A 17,326-nucleotide genomic window follows, 5' to 3' on the forward strand; every position below is an offset into this window, starting at 1 on the left:
AACCCATGCGTGATTGGATATGACGGTGAGGGGGCGGAGCCTAGAGACGGTAATTAGGGTTCAGTGTCATTTCCCCTCTTGTCAGAGAGCAAACCCACCTAACCCATGGTAACCCCCTCAGGCCGTGGGATTCTCCTGAGCTCCGTAACAAGGCACCCAATAGAGGCCCGCTCTTAAGGCATCCTGGAGACCGCCAGCCTGTAGACCTTCCTAGGTGACCTCTGATCCCCGGTGTTGATCTTAGTGCAGCCCCTGGGTGGGCCGAGGGGGCGGCCATGGAGCTAGGGAGCTGCTTCAAGACCTACGAGGACTTCAAGGAGTGCTTCAGCGCCTACAAAAAGGAGAATAAGTGTTCCTTCATTCTCAGGGACTGCGTCTCCGTCCGGTACCACAACCTCAACCATGGCACCTCTATCCGCGAGGACATCCTGTAAGGGCGTGGCGGGGTCGGGTCAGGAGGGTGGGGAGGAGGCCGGACAGTCCCAAAGAGGAGGGCGGCCTGGAGGAGGGAGTGCACCTGGGCGCCCCCACCCCCACCCCGCCCCGTCTCTGAACAATTCCACATTAACCACCTGCTAGGTGCCTGGGAAAAGCGCAAAACCTCCACAGGCATCGCCTTTTGACCACCCACGTCACCTCCACTCATTCACTCCTTCATTCCCAGCTTTTCTGGAGTTCATGACGACTGCAGTTTATCTCATTTTTTGAGCACCTGCCATATCCCAGACACAAAGTATGGCCTTCACAATGGATAAAAATGCCTTGGCGAGAATTTTAATCATGTCTTCTCTTTACAAAGCAGTAACACTAGTCAGTTATTGGTTGTTAGATTGGTCATTCATTCTTTCATTCATTCCTTAGTTCTGTAAATGGTTCTCGAGCTCCGGAGATTAACAAACCGGTTTTCAAACACTTCTCATGCCCCAGGAGCATCCTCTATTCTAGGTACGCTTTCACCCACAGGGGTTTATTGAAAATCACAGGCAAATGTTATTTTTCCCATTGGCAGATGAGAAAAGAGGCTTGGAGGCTAAGTTAAGGGTTGAAAAACTCAATTGCCTTCCGGACTCAGATGAAACAACCCTCAGGTGAAACAGCCCCGTGTAAGAAAACTGAACTTTTAATTTAACTATATGAAAAGGAATGATGAAATAATCAACACCAGGTCTTTGTGCTAGGGAGAATAGATGTGGAGAATAGTCGTGTGAACTGGGCAAAATGGAGAGCAGGCCAATTAACTCCAGCTGATGGCCTCCATGTGAGAGTGAAGATCCAGTGTTCCCAGATATGGGGCAAATGGAGTTAGCAGTCCAGGCTTTATGTGAATGTGTCCACTTTTTAAAAATTGGAAATCAATTCACATGTGAACATGCACTCTATGGGCCAACTCTGAGAGTCAAACTGTATCTGAGTTTGAGACCTCTAGATTGAGACATTTGGCCAAAGCTCACTCTCTGGCCAGGCAGGCGGTGTTTTTTTCCCTGCTCTGAAGTCCAGTGCTGTGCTGGGTACAGATAAATATGAATAAGTAACTAAACTTGCCCTCAAAGAGCTTGAGATGGCTTAGTACACGGACTAGTATGTGATAAATGCTTTATTAGGTATGTACAGAGGAAGAAGTGGCAAGTGTCTGGGAAGACAGGAAGGGCTTCACACTGGAAGTAATGGTTTCTGCTGGGCTGTGAATGAAAGCAGAAGGCTAGTGCAGAAGTACAGTGGTTAACCTCAAGTATCACGGAGGGGTTTGACCAAAAGGAGCTGTGGAGTGAAGACACAAATATATGAAAGAATGTGGCGTGTTTGAGAAACAGTATAGGATGCTGTACCTGGCAGGCGGTCGTGTCAGTTGCAGTTCACCCATCAATCAAAGCTTCCATGGTGGCTTCACTGTAAAGAATCCGCCTGCAACGTGGGAGACCTGGGTTCGATCCCTAGGTTGGGAAGATCCCTTGGAGAAGGGAAAGGCTACCCACTCCAGTATCCTGGCCTGGAGAATTCCATGGACTGTATAGTCCTTGCGGTTGCAAAGAGTTGGACACAACTGAGAGACTTTCATCAATAAAAGGTCTTCGAGCTTCCCTGGTGGCTCAGATGGTAAAGAATCTGCCTGCAATGCAGGAGAGTGGGGTTCGATCCCTGAATCGGGAAGATGCCCTGGCCATGGCTACCCAATCCAGTACTTTATGGAGAATCCCATAAAGTGTGACTGTGAGGTGTTTGGACTTTGATCTACGCCTGTGGCATCTTTCTAAGCAGTGAAAGAATGCAAAAAAAAAAAAAAAAAAAAAAAAGCCCTGCTTCAAACTGCTTAACACTATAGGCCAGATAAAGTGCAATAGCCTTCCCGTTGCCCTCTTGATTAAGTCCAGGACTTTTATTAACCTGGCTCGCCAGACCATCTAACCCTTTTGACCTCCCCATCTTGCACTGCGTGCTCCATCCTCACTGACTCTTACTCCATCCATGATCAGCCCCTGTCCCAAGCCCATAGCTTCCTAGTCCTTGCACTTAACCACTTCTACTGGTTAGAATAACCTTGTCCATCACTTATCTTAGCGCTCTCTTCCTTAAACATCAATTGTGTTGTATACTATCCTCTCTGCACTGTATATCCTGAACTAAGATACCTAACATTTTTCTTTAAATTGTTCTAATATTCAAAGAAACTTTAGAACCAATCTAAGTAATAGTATATAAGAAGTAACAGTATGGTGGCCAAAAAATAGTGTATCTTTTATAAGTAGCTACTAAACATTCTTGTGTTATCTGCAGTCATTTTGGACCACTTGTGGAAAACTCTGTCTTAGCTAGTTGTTACTTTTCCTTCAGATACTAGCATAATTTCCAAAAACCCTTTCTTAACTCCCTGAAGGTTAGGTTCAGTGCTCCTACTCTGTGTTCTGACAGCGCTTGTTATAGCTCTTTGCACATCCTTTTGGATTATAGTTTACAGAAGTTTCGCTGGTTTGCTGAGCTCTTTGAGGGAGGGACTCTTGTTTACTATTTTTTGCATTCTCACTGATTGACACCATGCTGCTTGCTTAGAATCAAGTCCAAACACCTCATAAATGCACCTAGATGCCCTTCAGGTGGATCACCTCCAGGGTCTAGCACCGGGATTGTCTCACAGCAGGCCTTAAGTAACCGTTGAATGAATGAGTCATCGAGTGTTAAATGTATAACTCATCGAAACTGGTGCTGCAGGGACTCAGAAATGTCACAGTGGGCTGGGGAAGTAAGAGAGCTTGAGCTGGGTCCTCAGGGACAGGGAGGTGTCAGGAGGTGTATTTTCTGTCTGCTGCTGTAACGAATTACCACAAACAATGATGAAAGCAACATAAATTTAGAAGCTTACTGTTCTGTAGGTTAGAAGTCAGGCACAGATCTGACTGGGCTAAAACCAAGGCATCAGCAGAGTTGTATTTCTTTCTGGAGTCCCTGTGCATGCGTGCTAAGTCACTTCAGTGGTGTCTGACTCTTCACAACTCAATGGACTGTAGCCCTCCAGGCAAGAATACTGGAGTGGGTTGTCATGTCCTACAGGGAATCTTCCGACCCAGGGATCTAACCCAAGTCTCCTGAGGCTCCCATGTTGCAGTTAGCTTCTTTACCTCTGAGCCACTGGGGGAGCCCCTGGAGTCCCTGTAAGAGAGTCCATTTTCAAGCCTTCCAGCTTCTAGAAGCTATCCACACTCCTTGACTCATGGTCCCCTTCCTCCATCTTCAAACCAGTAATGGCTGATGTAGTCCTTGCGTCATATCACTCTGACCCTGCTTTGTTCCATCTCCTTCTCTGGCACCCTTTCTGCCTCCCTCTTCCATTTTTTAGGATCCTGTGATTATATTAGGCCTGCCCAGATAATCTAGGATAGTTTTCCTTTAAAAAAATCAGGTAATTAGTAATCGTGATTCCATCTGCAATCTTAATTCCCCTTTGCCATGTAACCCAACATATTGACAAATTTTAGAGATGAGGCAATTGGCATCTTCAGGGGCCCATCTGCCTATCACAAGAGGGTTAACATCCTGGAGGGAGAAGTGGAGTGTGAGCTAGTGCATATGTTAACATGCTGTCCTTGGAAGGCAGTGAGGAGACATACTTGACTAGAAGGAAGATTTATGCTGAAGCAGTACCAAAAAGAATGGCAGGGACTTAGCTAACAGAGGTGCAGATTGGTTTTATTTATTTTTGCAGGTTGAACAGTTTTTAAAATGAATTCGTTTTCGAGTGGTCAATATAGTCATTTAATTTTTTAGAAATTTCAAATTACATCAAAGTTTGCAAAAGGCAGTGTCCCTTCCAGTATGTTATCTAGAGACAACCATTCTTATCTTCCTGACATACTCTGAGCTTGAAAAAATATATCTTGTGTGTACATATGCACCTTTAAAAAAAAAACCACAGGTGACTGACTCTTTTTTTTTTTTTTTTGTGGCAATGCACCACATGTGGGATCTTAGTTCCCTAACCAGGGATCGAACTCAGGCCCCCTGCATTGGAGCCTTAACCGCTGGACCATTGGGGAAGTCCCTTGCATACTACTTTTACATATCATTCTGCACCTTGCTTTTCTCACTTATCAATGTATTTTGGAGATTACTCCACATCACTCCATTGTATGAACCATTTAATTCATTGATTTTGGAGATTGTTAACTGAAAACTTACTCCATGCTAGTGTCTGGAAACAGTGTTGAAAAACATAAGTTGAGTCCCTGCCTTCATAGAGTTTGCCCTCAGTCAGGGAGACAAATATTAAACTCTAATTGCAGAAATAATGATTTCCTTAAAATAGTAATAAGAGGGAATTCCCTGGCAGTCCAGTGGTTAGGACTCTGCAATTTCACTGCTAAGGGCCCAGGTTCCATCTCTGATCAGCCTCAAAGCCAGTCAGTCAATCAATCAATAAAATAGTAGTAAGAGTCTAGGAAAGACAAGTAGTAAGAGCCAAAGGAAAGTCTAAGGTGCCAGGTGGGGAATGATAAGGAACTTTAATCTTGTACATAGTGTGGGTGTTAGCTGACACTTGATACCAGTGCAGGCTCTTGGGGAGGAAAAAACAGCCCATCCCTGATATTTTGTGGAGATAAGTTTACAAAGCACATTCACCTCCTTACCTGACTTGGCCCTCTGAATCTCCTTGTCAGAAGTAGGTTTCACTCCCATTAAATGAGTTAATACATGTAAAGTGTTTACCACAAGGCCCACTACACAGAAAATATTCCATAAATATTATTGCCTTTATAATAATGTTATTGTGCAGGTGGGGGAAACGGCCAGGAGAAGTTGAGTGTTAAGAGGACTAAAAGTTCTACCTCCCTGCTTTACATTAAGGCTCCTAGTTTCATTATGTAACTCTTTGAAAGCGGTTACCCCCTAGCTCCTGTGTTCTTAGGCAAAAGGGAGGAGAGAAGGTAGATAGAGTCAAGGCAGGCAAGGAGCAGAGGCCCGGATAGTCAAGACTTGGAAGAGGCAAATAAGAGAACCTGTGACAAAAACCATCCTCAGCCCCAAAATCACCTGGTGGGAGCCAGGGAAGTCTGAATTTGGGGTACAGTTACAGTCAAGGAAAATAAGAATGCGCAGAAAGGAGTGAGCAAGTTGGAGCAGGGAGTGGGGTAAGATTTCTTTCTTTTTTCTTTTTTGGCCACACCACACAGCATGTGGGATCTTAGTTCCCCAACCAGGAGTTGAACCTGCGCCCCCTGCACTGGAAGTGCAGAGTCTTAACTACTGGATTGCCAGAGAAGTCACAAGATTTCCAGAAGTTGTAAGAAAGCATCAAGGTGTTAGCTGAAGATCAGACCCATCCTGTTTATTGCCACAGCTTGACGTTCCCTCCTCAACCACTGGGTTGTAACAGCATCCTGGTATTGATTCACTCAACAAATTTCTAGTGAGAGGTAAAAAGGTTTACCCCTCCAGGCTTGAGCTAGGGTTAAAAAGATTGAGTGAATTGTGGCCTCTACCCTTGAGGATAATCATATGCCAGAGCTAGTTTGGGAGGAAGTGAATTCTGAGCAGCTCAGGCTTTCAGCAGAGAGGGAGTGTCTGTTTGTTGGGGTATTGTAAAGGGTGTTCTTGGAGCTTGTGTTGGATACTGCCTCTGTGCCAGAGTGCACTGTGTTGGGCTTTTTGAGTGATGTATGGATGTGTGGGATGAGCACTTCTCTTGTGGGTCTGGAGGGCAGGTGGGGGAAATGTTTTCAGGGAGTAATTTAGCAGAGCAGTGTTTCCTGCAACCAGACAGACATACTACTGGTGGTCAGGCGAGATGATTTTCAGTGTTTATGTTAATATCTAAACATAAAGATCCTTATTAAATAAAGTGAGCTGACTCAAAACCATTTGAAAATACTAATACAAAGGTTATAGGAATGGCTATGGCAGATGGAAAGAGGGTCAGTGATTCCTTGAAGTTCAGGAAAAACTGGCATATCTGTTAAAAGTGAGAGCTCTGAAGTCAGAAAGACAGGCTTTTACTCTGACCAGGAGCAAGACTTAATTTCCATGACACCATTTCATCCTCTGCAAAATGAGGAGGATGTGGTGAAGATTACATAAAATACATGTAGTGGTTTAAGCACAGTAATATTTGCCAAAGTCATAGCTGTAGTACATGACAGAAAATGGTAGGTATTTTTAAAAGAGAGAATTGTGTCGTGGGAGTTACTACTAAATGACCCAAAATCCCAATCAACTGGGAGATTCTGTGATTTTTACGCCCAGCTTCCCTCCCCATATTTTTATGTATGGCTGTTACGTGTGTTTTTCTTTTTGTTATGTCTTTGGAGGATTGATAGTCTTCAAACAGTCCGTGAAGTGTTCTGTTGACTCTCTACTGTTCAGTCTGGAACACATTCCCAAAAAAAGTGTTCAAAAAAGGTAGCTATTAGACTGAAGACTGTCGACCTCAACATGAATCTGTCATAGGTATACATATACATATATCCCCTCCCTTTTGAACCTCCCTCCTCTGCTAAGGATTTTACAGACGTCTTTTATTTAATCCTCATCACACCCTTTGAACCAAGCCTTTGTTATGAGTTTTCATTTTCTACATATCCCTGATGGCTCAGACGGTAAAACATCTGCCTACAATGCGGGAGACCCGGGTTCCATCCCTGGGTCAGGAAGTTCCTCTGGAGAAGGAAATGGCAACCCACTCCAGAACTGTTGCCTGGAAAATTCCATGGGCAGAGGAGCCTGGTAGGCTACAGTCCATGGGATCACAAAGAGTCAGACAGACTGAGCGACTTCACTTTCTTTCTTTTCTAATCACAAGGCTGTGTAGGAGAGCAAAAATGATACTAACAAACTAGCCACTTTTGAAATTAGTTACTACTTAGTCATTCCTTCTTGCTTGTCTCCACCAATTCCATCAACATCTTTGGTAGTCAGTTTCTGGCTAATGAATAGATGGGGTAAACCTCAGGATAATACAGTGCAAATAAAATTGATTGCAGACTGAAATAGCACGTCTTCCAAGAGCTGTGGTACTTGGTGAAGTCCCTGAGAGTCATGATAGAGATATCCTTACATTTCCCACAGCCTTATGCCAGCTGACAGATGGAGAAGGGAAATCAAGGAGTGATGTGATACAGACTTGAAAAGCAAAGGATTTGCAGAGAAAAAAACTAAATTAGGCCCTTAGGAAACATGATAAAACACAGGAATATTTTGGTAAAACTGACCTTTACATATTGCAAAAGTGAGCCAGGAAATAAAGTATAAGAATGTTTGGGGGAAATACATCAGGAAAAAAAAGTTGACTCTTCAAGTTGTTCTTTGATTATTTTAAGAATTGGCAGACAGCCACCGTTATAGCTTGTTGTTCAGTTGCCAGGTTGTGTCCAACTCTTTGCAACCCCATGGACTATAGCACATCAGGCTTCCCTATCCTTCACTATCTCCCAGAGTTTGCTCAAATTCATGTCCATTGAGTTGGTGATGCTATCAAACCATCTCATCTTCTGCCACCCTCTTCTCTTTTTGCCTTCAATATTTCCCAGCATCAGGTCTTTTTCAATAAGTCAGCCCTTCGCATCAGGTGGCCAAAGTATTAGAGCTTCAACTTCAGCATCAGTCCTTCCAATGAGTATTCAGAGTTGATTTCCTTTAGGATTGACTGGTTGGATCTCCTTGCTGTCCAAGGGACTCTCAAGAATCTTCTCCAACACCACAGTTTGAAAGCATCAGTTCTTCAGTGTTCAGCCTGCTTTATAGTCCAACTCTCACATCTGTACATGACTTAAATTTCATTACATATAATATTTTCATAATTTTCATCTCATTTTTTAAAGATCTGCTCAAATCTTTTTTTCTACTATTTTCTATAGAACATGGATTCTGAAAATGCCTTTTGGACTGCAATTAACTGGAAACCCTGACTCCAAAGGCCTTATTTCTCAGCCCAAAGAGGTGCTTGTTTCAGCGGCTCGGGCTTTCCTGTCTTTCCACGCTGCCATCTTCAGGTCTCAGCCTCATCCTCAGGCTGTCTCGCCACATGGCCCGTATGTAGGAGTCACATTCAGAAGAAAAAGCCTGCCTTGGCTTCCTACAGACTTCCTATCACGTTTCTTTGCAGAATTGGGCCAGTATCCATGGCCGTTCTTAATGAGATTACCTTAACTGACTTAGACCATCACTGGAGCACTTAGCTGTGTGGGAAGGAATAACAACCTGAATGAAACTGGCCTGAAGGAGGAAAGGAGGGGGATGGGGGATGTTGGATTAATTACCAACCGATCCTGCCTTTTTTTTTAATTGAAGAATAGTTGAGGAACTCCCTGGTGGTCCAGTGGCTCAGATGGTTAGGACATGGGCTTTCATCACCATGGACCCGGGATTGATCCCTAGTCAGAGAACTAAGATCCCACGAGCCTCGAGACGTGGCCAAAAAAAGAAAGAAAGAAAGAAAAAAATAGTCATTGTACAATATTACGTAAGTTACAGGTGTACAGTATAGTGATTCACAATTTTCATAGATTTCATCACATTTTTATTATAAAATATTGGCTATATTTCCCATGTTGTACAGCATATCCTTATAGCTTATTTTATACCTAATAGTTTGTACCTCTTAGTCCCCTCCCCCCTTGCCTCTTCCCACTGTTAACCATTAGCTTGTTCCCTGTATCTGTGAGTCCACTTCTTTTTTGTTATATGCTCTAGTTTGTTATGTTTTTTAGATCCCACATATAGGTGATATCATTTTGTAAATCATCTTTCTCTGCCACAGCCTTTTAAACAAATTCACTTTTGTGCACGCTAAGTCACTTCAGTCATGTCCGACTCTGTACGACCCTATGGATTATGTAGCCCACCAGGCTCCTCTGTCCATGGGATTCTCCAGGCAAGAATACTGGAGTGGGTTGCCATGCCCTCCTCCAGGGGATCTTCCCAACCCAGGGATCAAACTTGAGTCTCTGACATCTCCTGCATTGGCAGGTGGGTTCTTTACCACTAGCGCCACTTGGAAGCCTGAATTCAGTTTCAGTCGTGGTGACTATTCTTGGATCAGGTACTGATTATTCAGAAACCAGTGCTTTGTTATTTCTGTATTTATAGATAAGATTTGGAGGCTGAGAGGAAATGAAGTGACTTGTTCACTTTCACACAGCTAAGTGGTAAAGCTGGAAATTAAACTCAGATCTTGAGTCTTGTTCCTAACTCAGATTATATTGTCTAAAATGGCTTGACTTCACCTGCAAAAATTCTGTTCATTGCTTGAGGTGCAGTTTACATGCAGCAAGGACACAAATTTCATGTGAAATTAATCAAAAGCTTTAGATCTGTTCCAATCCCCATAGTCAAGGAGAATTACTCTTTATTCAGTTATAAGTGTATTGCTTATATCTCTGTTTAACCTTTCACTTAGTTCTGACTTTACTGATCATCTGCGTACTAATCTCCCTGCTCAGCAGACTTTGACAGTAAAGCCTAATTTGTCTCCATTACCTTCTGAGCAACTAGTATAGTGTTTGGTACATAATAGACTTAGTAAATGTTTGAAAATAAACAAAGGACTTGTCCAAAGTTACAGTTAATAATATAGTGCCGGGATAAAAGCCAAGTCACCTGGCAGAACTCTCCTGGTGATCTTCCTAACGTGCTGTAAGGATCATCATGCTGTAAGATGAATTTTCTGTCATGCAATCACTCATTTAACGTGTGTATTCTGAGCACCTACTCTGTGCCAGGTGCAGTAATGGGCACTGGGAGTACACTGGGGGCGCATCCAGTTAGAGTAGATCTAACGACCTACAGAGTAGATTGGCTGACTTCCTTCCTTCAGGGCCTGGCTGAGCATGCTGGGCTAGAAGCACTAAGGGGGATTCAGAAGTACAAAACCCTATCCCTGTCTTAAAGAGAGTCTGTGCCTTCACTTGGGAGATAGAAGTAAGTATAGATTAAAAAGACTACAGTGCTCTAAGAATTCTTCCTAAAGACTTGTGTATTTCACTGTGTGTAAATTATAGCTCAGTACCAAAGATTAAGAGATGCAGGAAAAAATGACAGAGGCTTTAACCTAGTGCCCCTGAAGTTTGAAGTGCTTGATGCCAACAAGCACAGTATGTTTGGAGATCTTTAAGGACACTATTGAACCTGAACAAAGTATTGAGGGTCAAGTTAAGGAAGATAAAAATGAGAATTCAGAAGGAGAAATATTTTGGAAGAAGATAGGTAACGTAATGGTTAACTGCCAGGGTCCAGCCCCAGCAGGATCCAGGGGAACCCTCAGGATGAACGGCGTCGGCGAATGAGAGAGAGAGTGAGACAGAGCTCGGGGCTAAGTCTGAAGTTTATTTTCGCATGGCCCCTTTATACCCTTAACAACATCTTTTTGGGGGAAGTGCATATTGCTTACACACAGGTCATCTCAAAATATTACAGCAACTTGACCTTCAACAGAAACAGGATGTCACCAACATACTTTTTCATTCACAAGAGTCTTTCTTATCATTTGGCCTTCAGGCCTGCTAACATTTTATGGCTTGCACCTGGTGTGACTTAAGCAACTTCAGTAGCCGACCCTGTTTTTCTTATAATTAATCTATTTTATTTCTAATAAGCGTCATCTCTATGGGAACTAGATAGGATTACATTTTTACAGAACAAATGTGAAGGACTGCAGAAACAGCAGATATGGCACAAAACAGGCTCTTAGTCTAAAAGTTAACCACCTGCAAGAAGTCGCCAGCTAATCTCTATCTAAAGTATTTTCTATTAGGCACATTTGTGGCTATTATTTGTGGAGCTTTTCTCACCCTGCGAAGGGGCCTATGCTTGATAGTTTCTTTCATTAGCGTACTGTGCTTAGGATATTTAGAACAATCAAGAGCATTTTGTGCAATGAGATCACACATTTATCAAACAAGCCAGAATGCCAGCAAAATGTTTGAATGGAAGCATTTCCTTCATCCCTGGCCCCTTCATAGGGTACCAGCATCCAGGAGATTTATTAATTAGCTTTTAAGTTGGTCTTCATTCAGTGAAAGAGGAGCAGGAGAGCTCTCGGCAGGCAACACAAGAATCCGCAGCAGGGCAAAACAGAACAACAGCAGAAAAAGCGGGGAGGATACAGGGTGGGGTGGAGGCCGAGGCCAACCTGGAGGGTCCCTTATCCCAGACGGCCTTGCCTGTCAGGTTCTTTCCTCGTGACCTCGTCATGGATGGGGTCCCGGATGGCCTTGCCTGCCTGGTATTTTCTTCATGACCTCGTCACGAGCGGGACCCCCCTAACGGCTCCCGGCAGTTAACTACATAGACGGTAGCCAAGCAGGCTCAGTTCAAATCCCAGATCCTCCAGTTTTAGCCAGAGGATTAAATCCCAGATTCTCATGCTCGAGAACCTCCTTAAGGCTGTTGTCCCGTCTGTAAAATGTGGTTGGTAGAATCCTTTTATTAGTATGAAATGATGCATGTAAGGGGTTCACATGGAGCCTGGTATATAGTAATCCTTAATATATGCAAAAGTGGGAGAAATGAATTTAAAAGACTTAACATATTGAATGGAGAAGGAAGAATTAAAAAGAATGCTGATGTCTCCACCCTGGGAGGTGCAGTCATTAATGAACCAGGAAAGGGGGGAAGATCTTTATGGTTGGCTCTCACCGGTGTCTTTTTTTCTTTTCTTTTCTTTTTTTTTTTGACTAGGTTAACAAGCATGGATTATGAGCACATAAAGTCAATACAATGTGATTAGCTAAGATCTATGCCAAGATGTTGAGCCAGCGGAAGGGTAGGGCCCATCCTGAGGGCTTGGGGGAGTCCTCCTAGGAAAGAAGGTAGTTGCACATAGTCCTGAGGATGAGTAAGCTCTGAGATGAGGACAGGTGGGTAGGGCATTCCAGACAGAGAGACAACACGAGCAAAGGCACAGAGATGAGACACAGTGTAAGGAACCCAGGGAGCAGTTGGTCTTTCTAGGGTACAATAAAACAAGATGGTGGGGGCAGTGGAAAACAGGTGGGAGAGTCAGAAGGAGGCTGTTCCGTGGTCACACCTTGCTGGCCTTGCCATACCACCAGGCCGCTCCCTGAGCCAGGGATGACGTGGCTGCCCCCTGTGGGGCACACAGCAGGTGCAGGCATTTTCAACCTCAGGCCCCCTCCGCCCTGTTATTTCAGGCCAGACATCCTATTTCTTTAAGCTTGCCCCCACAGGGTGAGCAAACAGGTCCAGCTGGATTAGAGTGTTTGAGAAGGGTTGTTGAGATACCAAGGTTGTGTCATGTCATGCCAGGGGCTGAGGTTTTTTTCCTCTCTACTAATCTTTGGGTTGGGACCTCTCTGAGGAGGCAGGGGTGTGACCTGTCCCACCCACCTGTCGTCCCTGAGTCACTCAGCCAGCCCATCTTTCACAAGCATCTGCTCAAAGAATAGCATTTGTGCTAGGTGCTTAGAATATGCTGAGGATTGATTTACTCTTGCCACTTGAAAACAGCCCCATCCAATTGGAAAAGTACTGCATAAACGCCCAAGAAGAGGTCACAAGGCTTAGGAGCTGTAATAACAGTAGATGACTCCTATTTAGAATAAATAAAAGGCTGAACCAGGCCCTGGGCTAAATATTATGTTTGTGGCTTATTTAAATCTCATAACAACCCTATTTAGTTTTATTTTATGATGTTAAGAAAACTGCATACAGAGAGGTGAAGTAACTTGCCCAAGGTCAAACAGCTTCTGAGTGGTAGAGCCTGGGTTCAAATCCAGAGAGTCAGCCTCCAGCCTCCCCACTGTGTAACCACTACTGCTACCCAGAAAATCTACTAAGCCTTTTGTTTCAAATAAATGCTATGAATCTTAAGTAAGGAGCAATTACTGTGGCTTGAGGGCATCCATAATGGTTTCCTGGAGAAGGTAGGACCTGATTTGGGCCTCGAAGATAGAAAGGGGGGAGAGAACAGATATTCAGTTTAATTACTGTTCTCCTTTGAGTAGGCCCGTTCAGTCTAGAACAGCAAAGCTCCAGAATCCCAGGGATCATCTAGCAACAGGGTTCTCACTCTCAGGATGTAGATGTTTTTCTTTAAGTCAAAGACAAACCCAGATCTTTCCTCTTAGAGAGGAAGCCCAGATCCACCCTAACCTGAGACCTCTTTTATTTTTGCTTCCTGGAGGAGAAGGCAGAGAAGGCAATGGCTCCCTGAAGGCAGGAATGAAAGGACACTTTAGACAGCAGGCAACCAGTTCTGCTGTTGCCGCTTATCTATTTCCCCTTGTATGGTTGCCTCAGATGGACAACTACAGATGGGAAAATGAGAGTAAATAAAAGGAGTTGGAGCTTAGAACTTCTGTAGATGCAAATGAAGGGTGTTTTAATTGGATGGGGTCTTGAAGAAAGACTTGAGTACTTTGGGACTGGAGAGTGAACGTAAATCTTTCTCTCCCATATCCTATACCACACTGTGGTCTCCAGGAAATGTATCAGGCCCTGTGAGTCCCTACAGGGCCTTGGCTTGTAAGAGAGAAATGGGTAGTCAGCACCTGTTTCATTGCTGCTTCTGCCTTCCCTAGATATGTGCAGGTGAAATTTGTCTGTATTCGGACCCAGTCAAACAGGAAGAGAGCCACAGAGGCAGACGTGTGCCCGGCATACTTGCTCCTGCGGTATAATGAGAAACTGGATAGACTAGTCATCAGTGAACTCAACACACAGCATATACACATTGACTCCAAAGCCATGGGTCCTAGAGGAGACGCCCCTGGCAAATCTCAGAAGAAACTCCAGTCTGCACAGCCCGCGATCAACAAAGACCTCGGCACAGCTGCAAAGTCCCCGAGTGAACCATCGTTTTGCTTAGGCAAGGTCCAAATATGCGCCAAGCCAGAGCAGGAGGGCATCACTCCTTCTGACCTGGCCAAGATAGCCAAAGTGATGAAGAACTTTCTTAAGGTGGACGTGGGTTCCATGGCCTCCTTCAGCGTGGGCAGCAGCCAAGACCTGGACCGGCTCAGCTTCCAGAGCAGCAAGATGAGTGATCTGTTTGTCCGCTTCCCAGAGAATCTCTTGCTGCACCGGGTGGAGAACGTCCAGGGCCACATCCTCTACGCTTTCCTGGTGGAGAGCAAGGAACGAGAGGGACGGGTGGTGCACTTCGCGATGCTCAAGGCTGAGACAGCCACCTCCGTGGCCAAGATGCTGAGCATCTTTACAGAGTTCAACTCAGATTGGCCCAAGGTCAAGGTGGTCTTCGTGGACCCGTCCTTCCCTCACCGAGCCGTCCTACAGGAGGTCTTCCCTGGTGCCCGCACCCTCCTCTCCATCTATCACACGACCCGGCTCTTGGAGAAGAAGCTGCATCGTAGTTCCGCAGATCCATCCTTTAAACAGCTCATGAAGGAAGCCCTGCGGGAGGCCGTGTTTGTCACCTCCGAGACCAGCCTGCAGAATCTCTGCCAGATGTCTCGGGCCCTGCTCGATGAGCAGCTCTTCAGCTTCCTGCAGGCCCACTGGTTCTCCTGTGAGCTGCTGTGGTACATGCACGTCAGGAAGGGCCTGCACGCCTGCAGCACCTACATGGACAGCCTGGACATCGTCACCAGCAAGGTGTCGAGCCTCTTCCGGGAGCAGCAGTCCCTGCTGGACTGCATCCTCCGCTTCGTGGATTACATAGACTTCTTTAACACCAAAGGCGTGAAGAACTTGCCCACCGCTCCCCCCAAGTTAAAGAGAGCCCGGTCAGCAAGCACGGCCTCCAAGTCCAAGAAGCCTTCCGGCCTCTACAGAGGGAGCCTCAGCAGGCCCCCCATGCAGGAGGCCAAGCCAGAGCAGGTGCGGGGGCCACCGCGGCAGCCTCCTCAGGGGCAGCCCTCACAGGGTGGCATGCTGGCTTCCTTACGCCAGAGCAGCTCTGACCTGGCCTACAAGCTGTGCCACAACGAGTGGGCGGTGGTGCAGAGCTCCACGCACCTGGTGGACGTGGCCGGCTACGCCGTGGACGTGCAGCTGCTCGAGGACTCCCACCAGGTGAGCAAAGACGGCCGCAGCTGCAGCTGCTCCTTCCAGCAGCGGTACCACCTGCCGTGCCGGCACATCCTGGCGCTGCTACACACCAGCCAGAGGCCCGTGAGTGAAGCCATGGTGTGCCGCCGGTGGCAGAAGAGGTACCAGCACCTCCTCGGGCCCAGCGGGGAGCTCCGGGACCCCATTCTGATCCCGGCGGATGCAGGCCAGCCAGGGGAGCCGGGACGGAACGACATGATTCAGGACCTAAGCAGGGAACTCGCAAACCTGCTGATGCAGAGTGAGGGACCAGAGCTGGAGGAGCGCTGCTCCACGCTGCGCAAGATCGTGGACATCTGGGCGGCCCCCCACCAGCCTCCTGAGCCCAGTCACAGGCCGGGGGACTTCAGGGATGTGGGCCGCCTCCCTTTCCTCTGGGGAAAGCAGGAGGAAGGGGAGGGACTGGATCCCGCTGCCACCACCATCCTCGGTTGAAGCACTTGCACTGGCACACTAGACTGCCAGCCCCTCTCCCTAGCAGTCTGAGAGCTCAAAGCAGGCAGGACATGCTCGGGATCAGCGTTTTAAGCAACGTCTTTCTAGGTAGGGTTAGGAAAATGGTTCCAAGAGAAAGAAGAACCCTACTGGGTGACAGTCCTTTGAATCTGCCCCATTTCTGCCCTGGCTTTGGTTTTCCTTGGGAGCCTCATTCATTGTTCAAGGCCAAAGTTATCTCCATGAAGAAAGGTCATTCCTCTTTCTCCCTCAACCCCTGAGATCAGATCTTATTCACTTTACAGAGATGAAACCCAGCCCCAGGATAAGGGGAGATAAAACGGACCTGGTTTCAGGGACTAAAGGGAAGGAGGGTGCTACTTGGCTGTTGCTGCTCTTTACAAAGAATTTATTTGTACCTATTTTTATTCATATTAAAGTTTTGTTTTGTTTCTGTTCTTTAAATAAAAGCAAATAAGCAAGAGAAATGTGTTCTGCCTGAACAGGGAAGGAATCTGATGGGGGTTGTGCAGCCAAATAGAGTCCGATGCCTCAAATTCAATGTTTAGCGATCTACCCCTTGCTTCATCCTCTTCCTGCAACCAAGTTTTCAACATGGACTTCAGGCTGCCTCATATTCTAGCCGAAAGAAGCCAAATAGATTGGGAGGGAAGAAACCTGGGTCCAAGACTTGACTGCCCTCAACTTGCTGGGGGACTGTGGGCAAGTTCTTAATTTCTTTGACCCCAGTTTCCTCATCTGCAAAAACTAATCCATTGGCCTGTTCTAATTCCAGTTTCCCTTCTAGATTCAATGGAGGTTTAAGCACCAACACAGACTTTTGTTGTTGTTGCTAGTTTGTAATCTTAGTCACCTAAAGCCTGGTAGCTTCCCAGCTTTCCAAGAACCATCTTCAACGGAACCGAGGTCAAAAGATGGTAGTCAATCCTGCTTCTTGCAGTAGTTCACCATGACCTTAACAGTCACAACTCCATTCTGGATCTTGCCTGTGAAATACTGGAGGGGTTGAGCTGAGCAACACCCAAGTTCGGCTCTCTCAAGAAGATCTCGCTCTCCTCAACTCCGAGAGTTGGGCCCCTCGACCCTTGTTGGAGAAGCAAAATTTGAGACCCGGGCCTCAGCTTCCCCATAAGACAGAAGACACAATACAGTCACACAGGCACCACTTTCTACCCTCCTGGGGTTTTGGAATTTGACCAGAAAAGAAAAAAAAAAAAAAAAAAAAAAAAAATCTTGAAACACTATTTATTTTCTTTTTGCTTTTTGGCCTCTGAGGGAGTTTCCATAGTAACCCGCCCCTCCAGCCCTCTTCCCAGACGTGTGCTTCTGCAGTTTCAGCTCCAGGGCTCAGACTCCAAAG

The 17,326-nt window shown here is 45.8% G+C and overlaps 1 protein-coding gene across 4 annotated transcripts; it reads left to right on the top strand.

The window, feature by feature from the left end:
- Nucleotides 1-69: 69 nt before the first annotated feature.
- Nucleotides 70-16,396, top strand: ZSWIM3 (zinc finger SWIM-type containing 3). 4 transcript variants are annotated; one of them, XM_065922093.1, is made up of 3 exons: nt 300-430; nt 12,160-12,290; nt 14,022-16,396. In XM_065922093.1, the coding sequence occupies exon 3, from the start codon at nt 14,188-14,190 to the stop codon at nt 15,943-15,945; it is 1,758 nt and encodes a 585-aa protein (XP_065778165.1). In that variant the 5' UTR covers nt 300-430; nt 12,160-12,290; nt 14,022-14,187; the 3' UTR covers nt 15,946-16,396. The 4 variants fall into 4 exon arrangements, with proteins under 4 accessions (XP_065778162.1, XP_065778165.1, XP_065778166.1 ...); XM_065922094.1 differs by having other exon boundaries at nt 12,160-12,244; XM_065922090.1 differs by lacking the exon at nt 12,160-12,290 and having other exon boundaries at nt 70-430.
- Nucleotides 16,397-17,326: the final 930 nt, after the last annotated feature.

This window comes from Muntiacus reevesi, chromosome 2 (assembly GCF_963930625.1).
Source record: "Muntiacus reevesi chromosome 2, mMunRee1.1, whole genome shotgun sequence".
NCBI classification, from domain to species: domain Eukaryota; kingdom Metazoa; phylum Chordata; class Mammalia; order Artiodactyla; family Cervidae; genus Muntiacus; species Muntiacus reevesi.

Coding starts and splice junctions, on each gene's coding strand:
- ZSWIM3 (XM_065922090.1), top strand. CDS start 276: ATGGAGCTAGGGAGCTGCTTCAAGACCTACGAGGACTTCAAGGAGTGC. Junction 431..14,021: donor TCTATCCGCGAGGACATCCT/GTAAGGGCGTGG, acceptor TGCCTTCCCTAG/ATATGTGCAGGTGAAATTTG.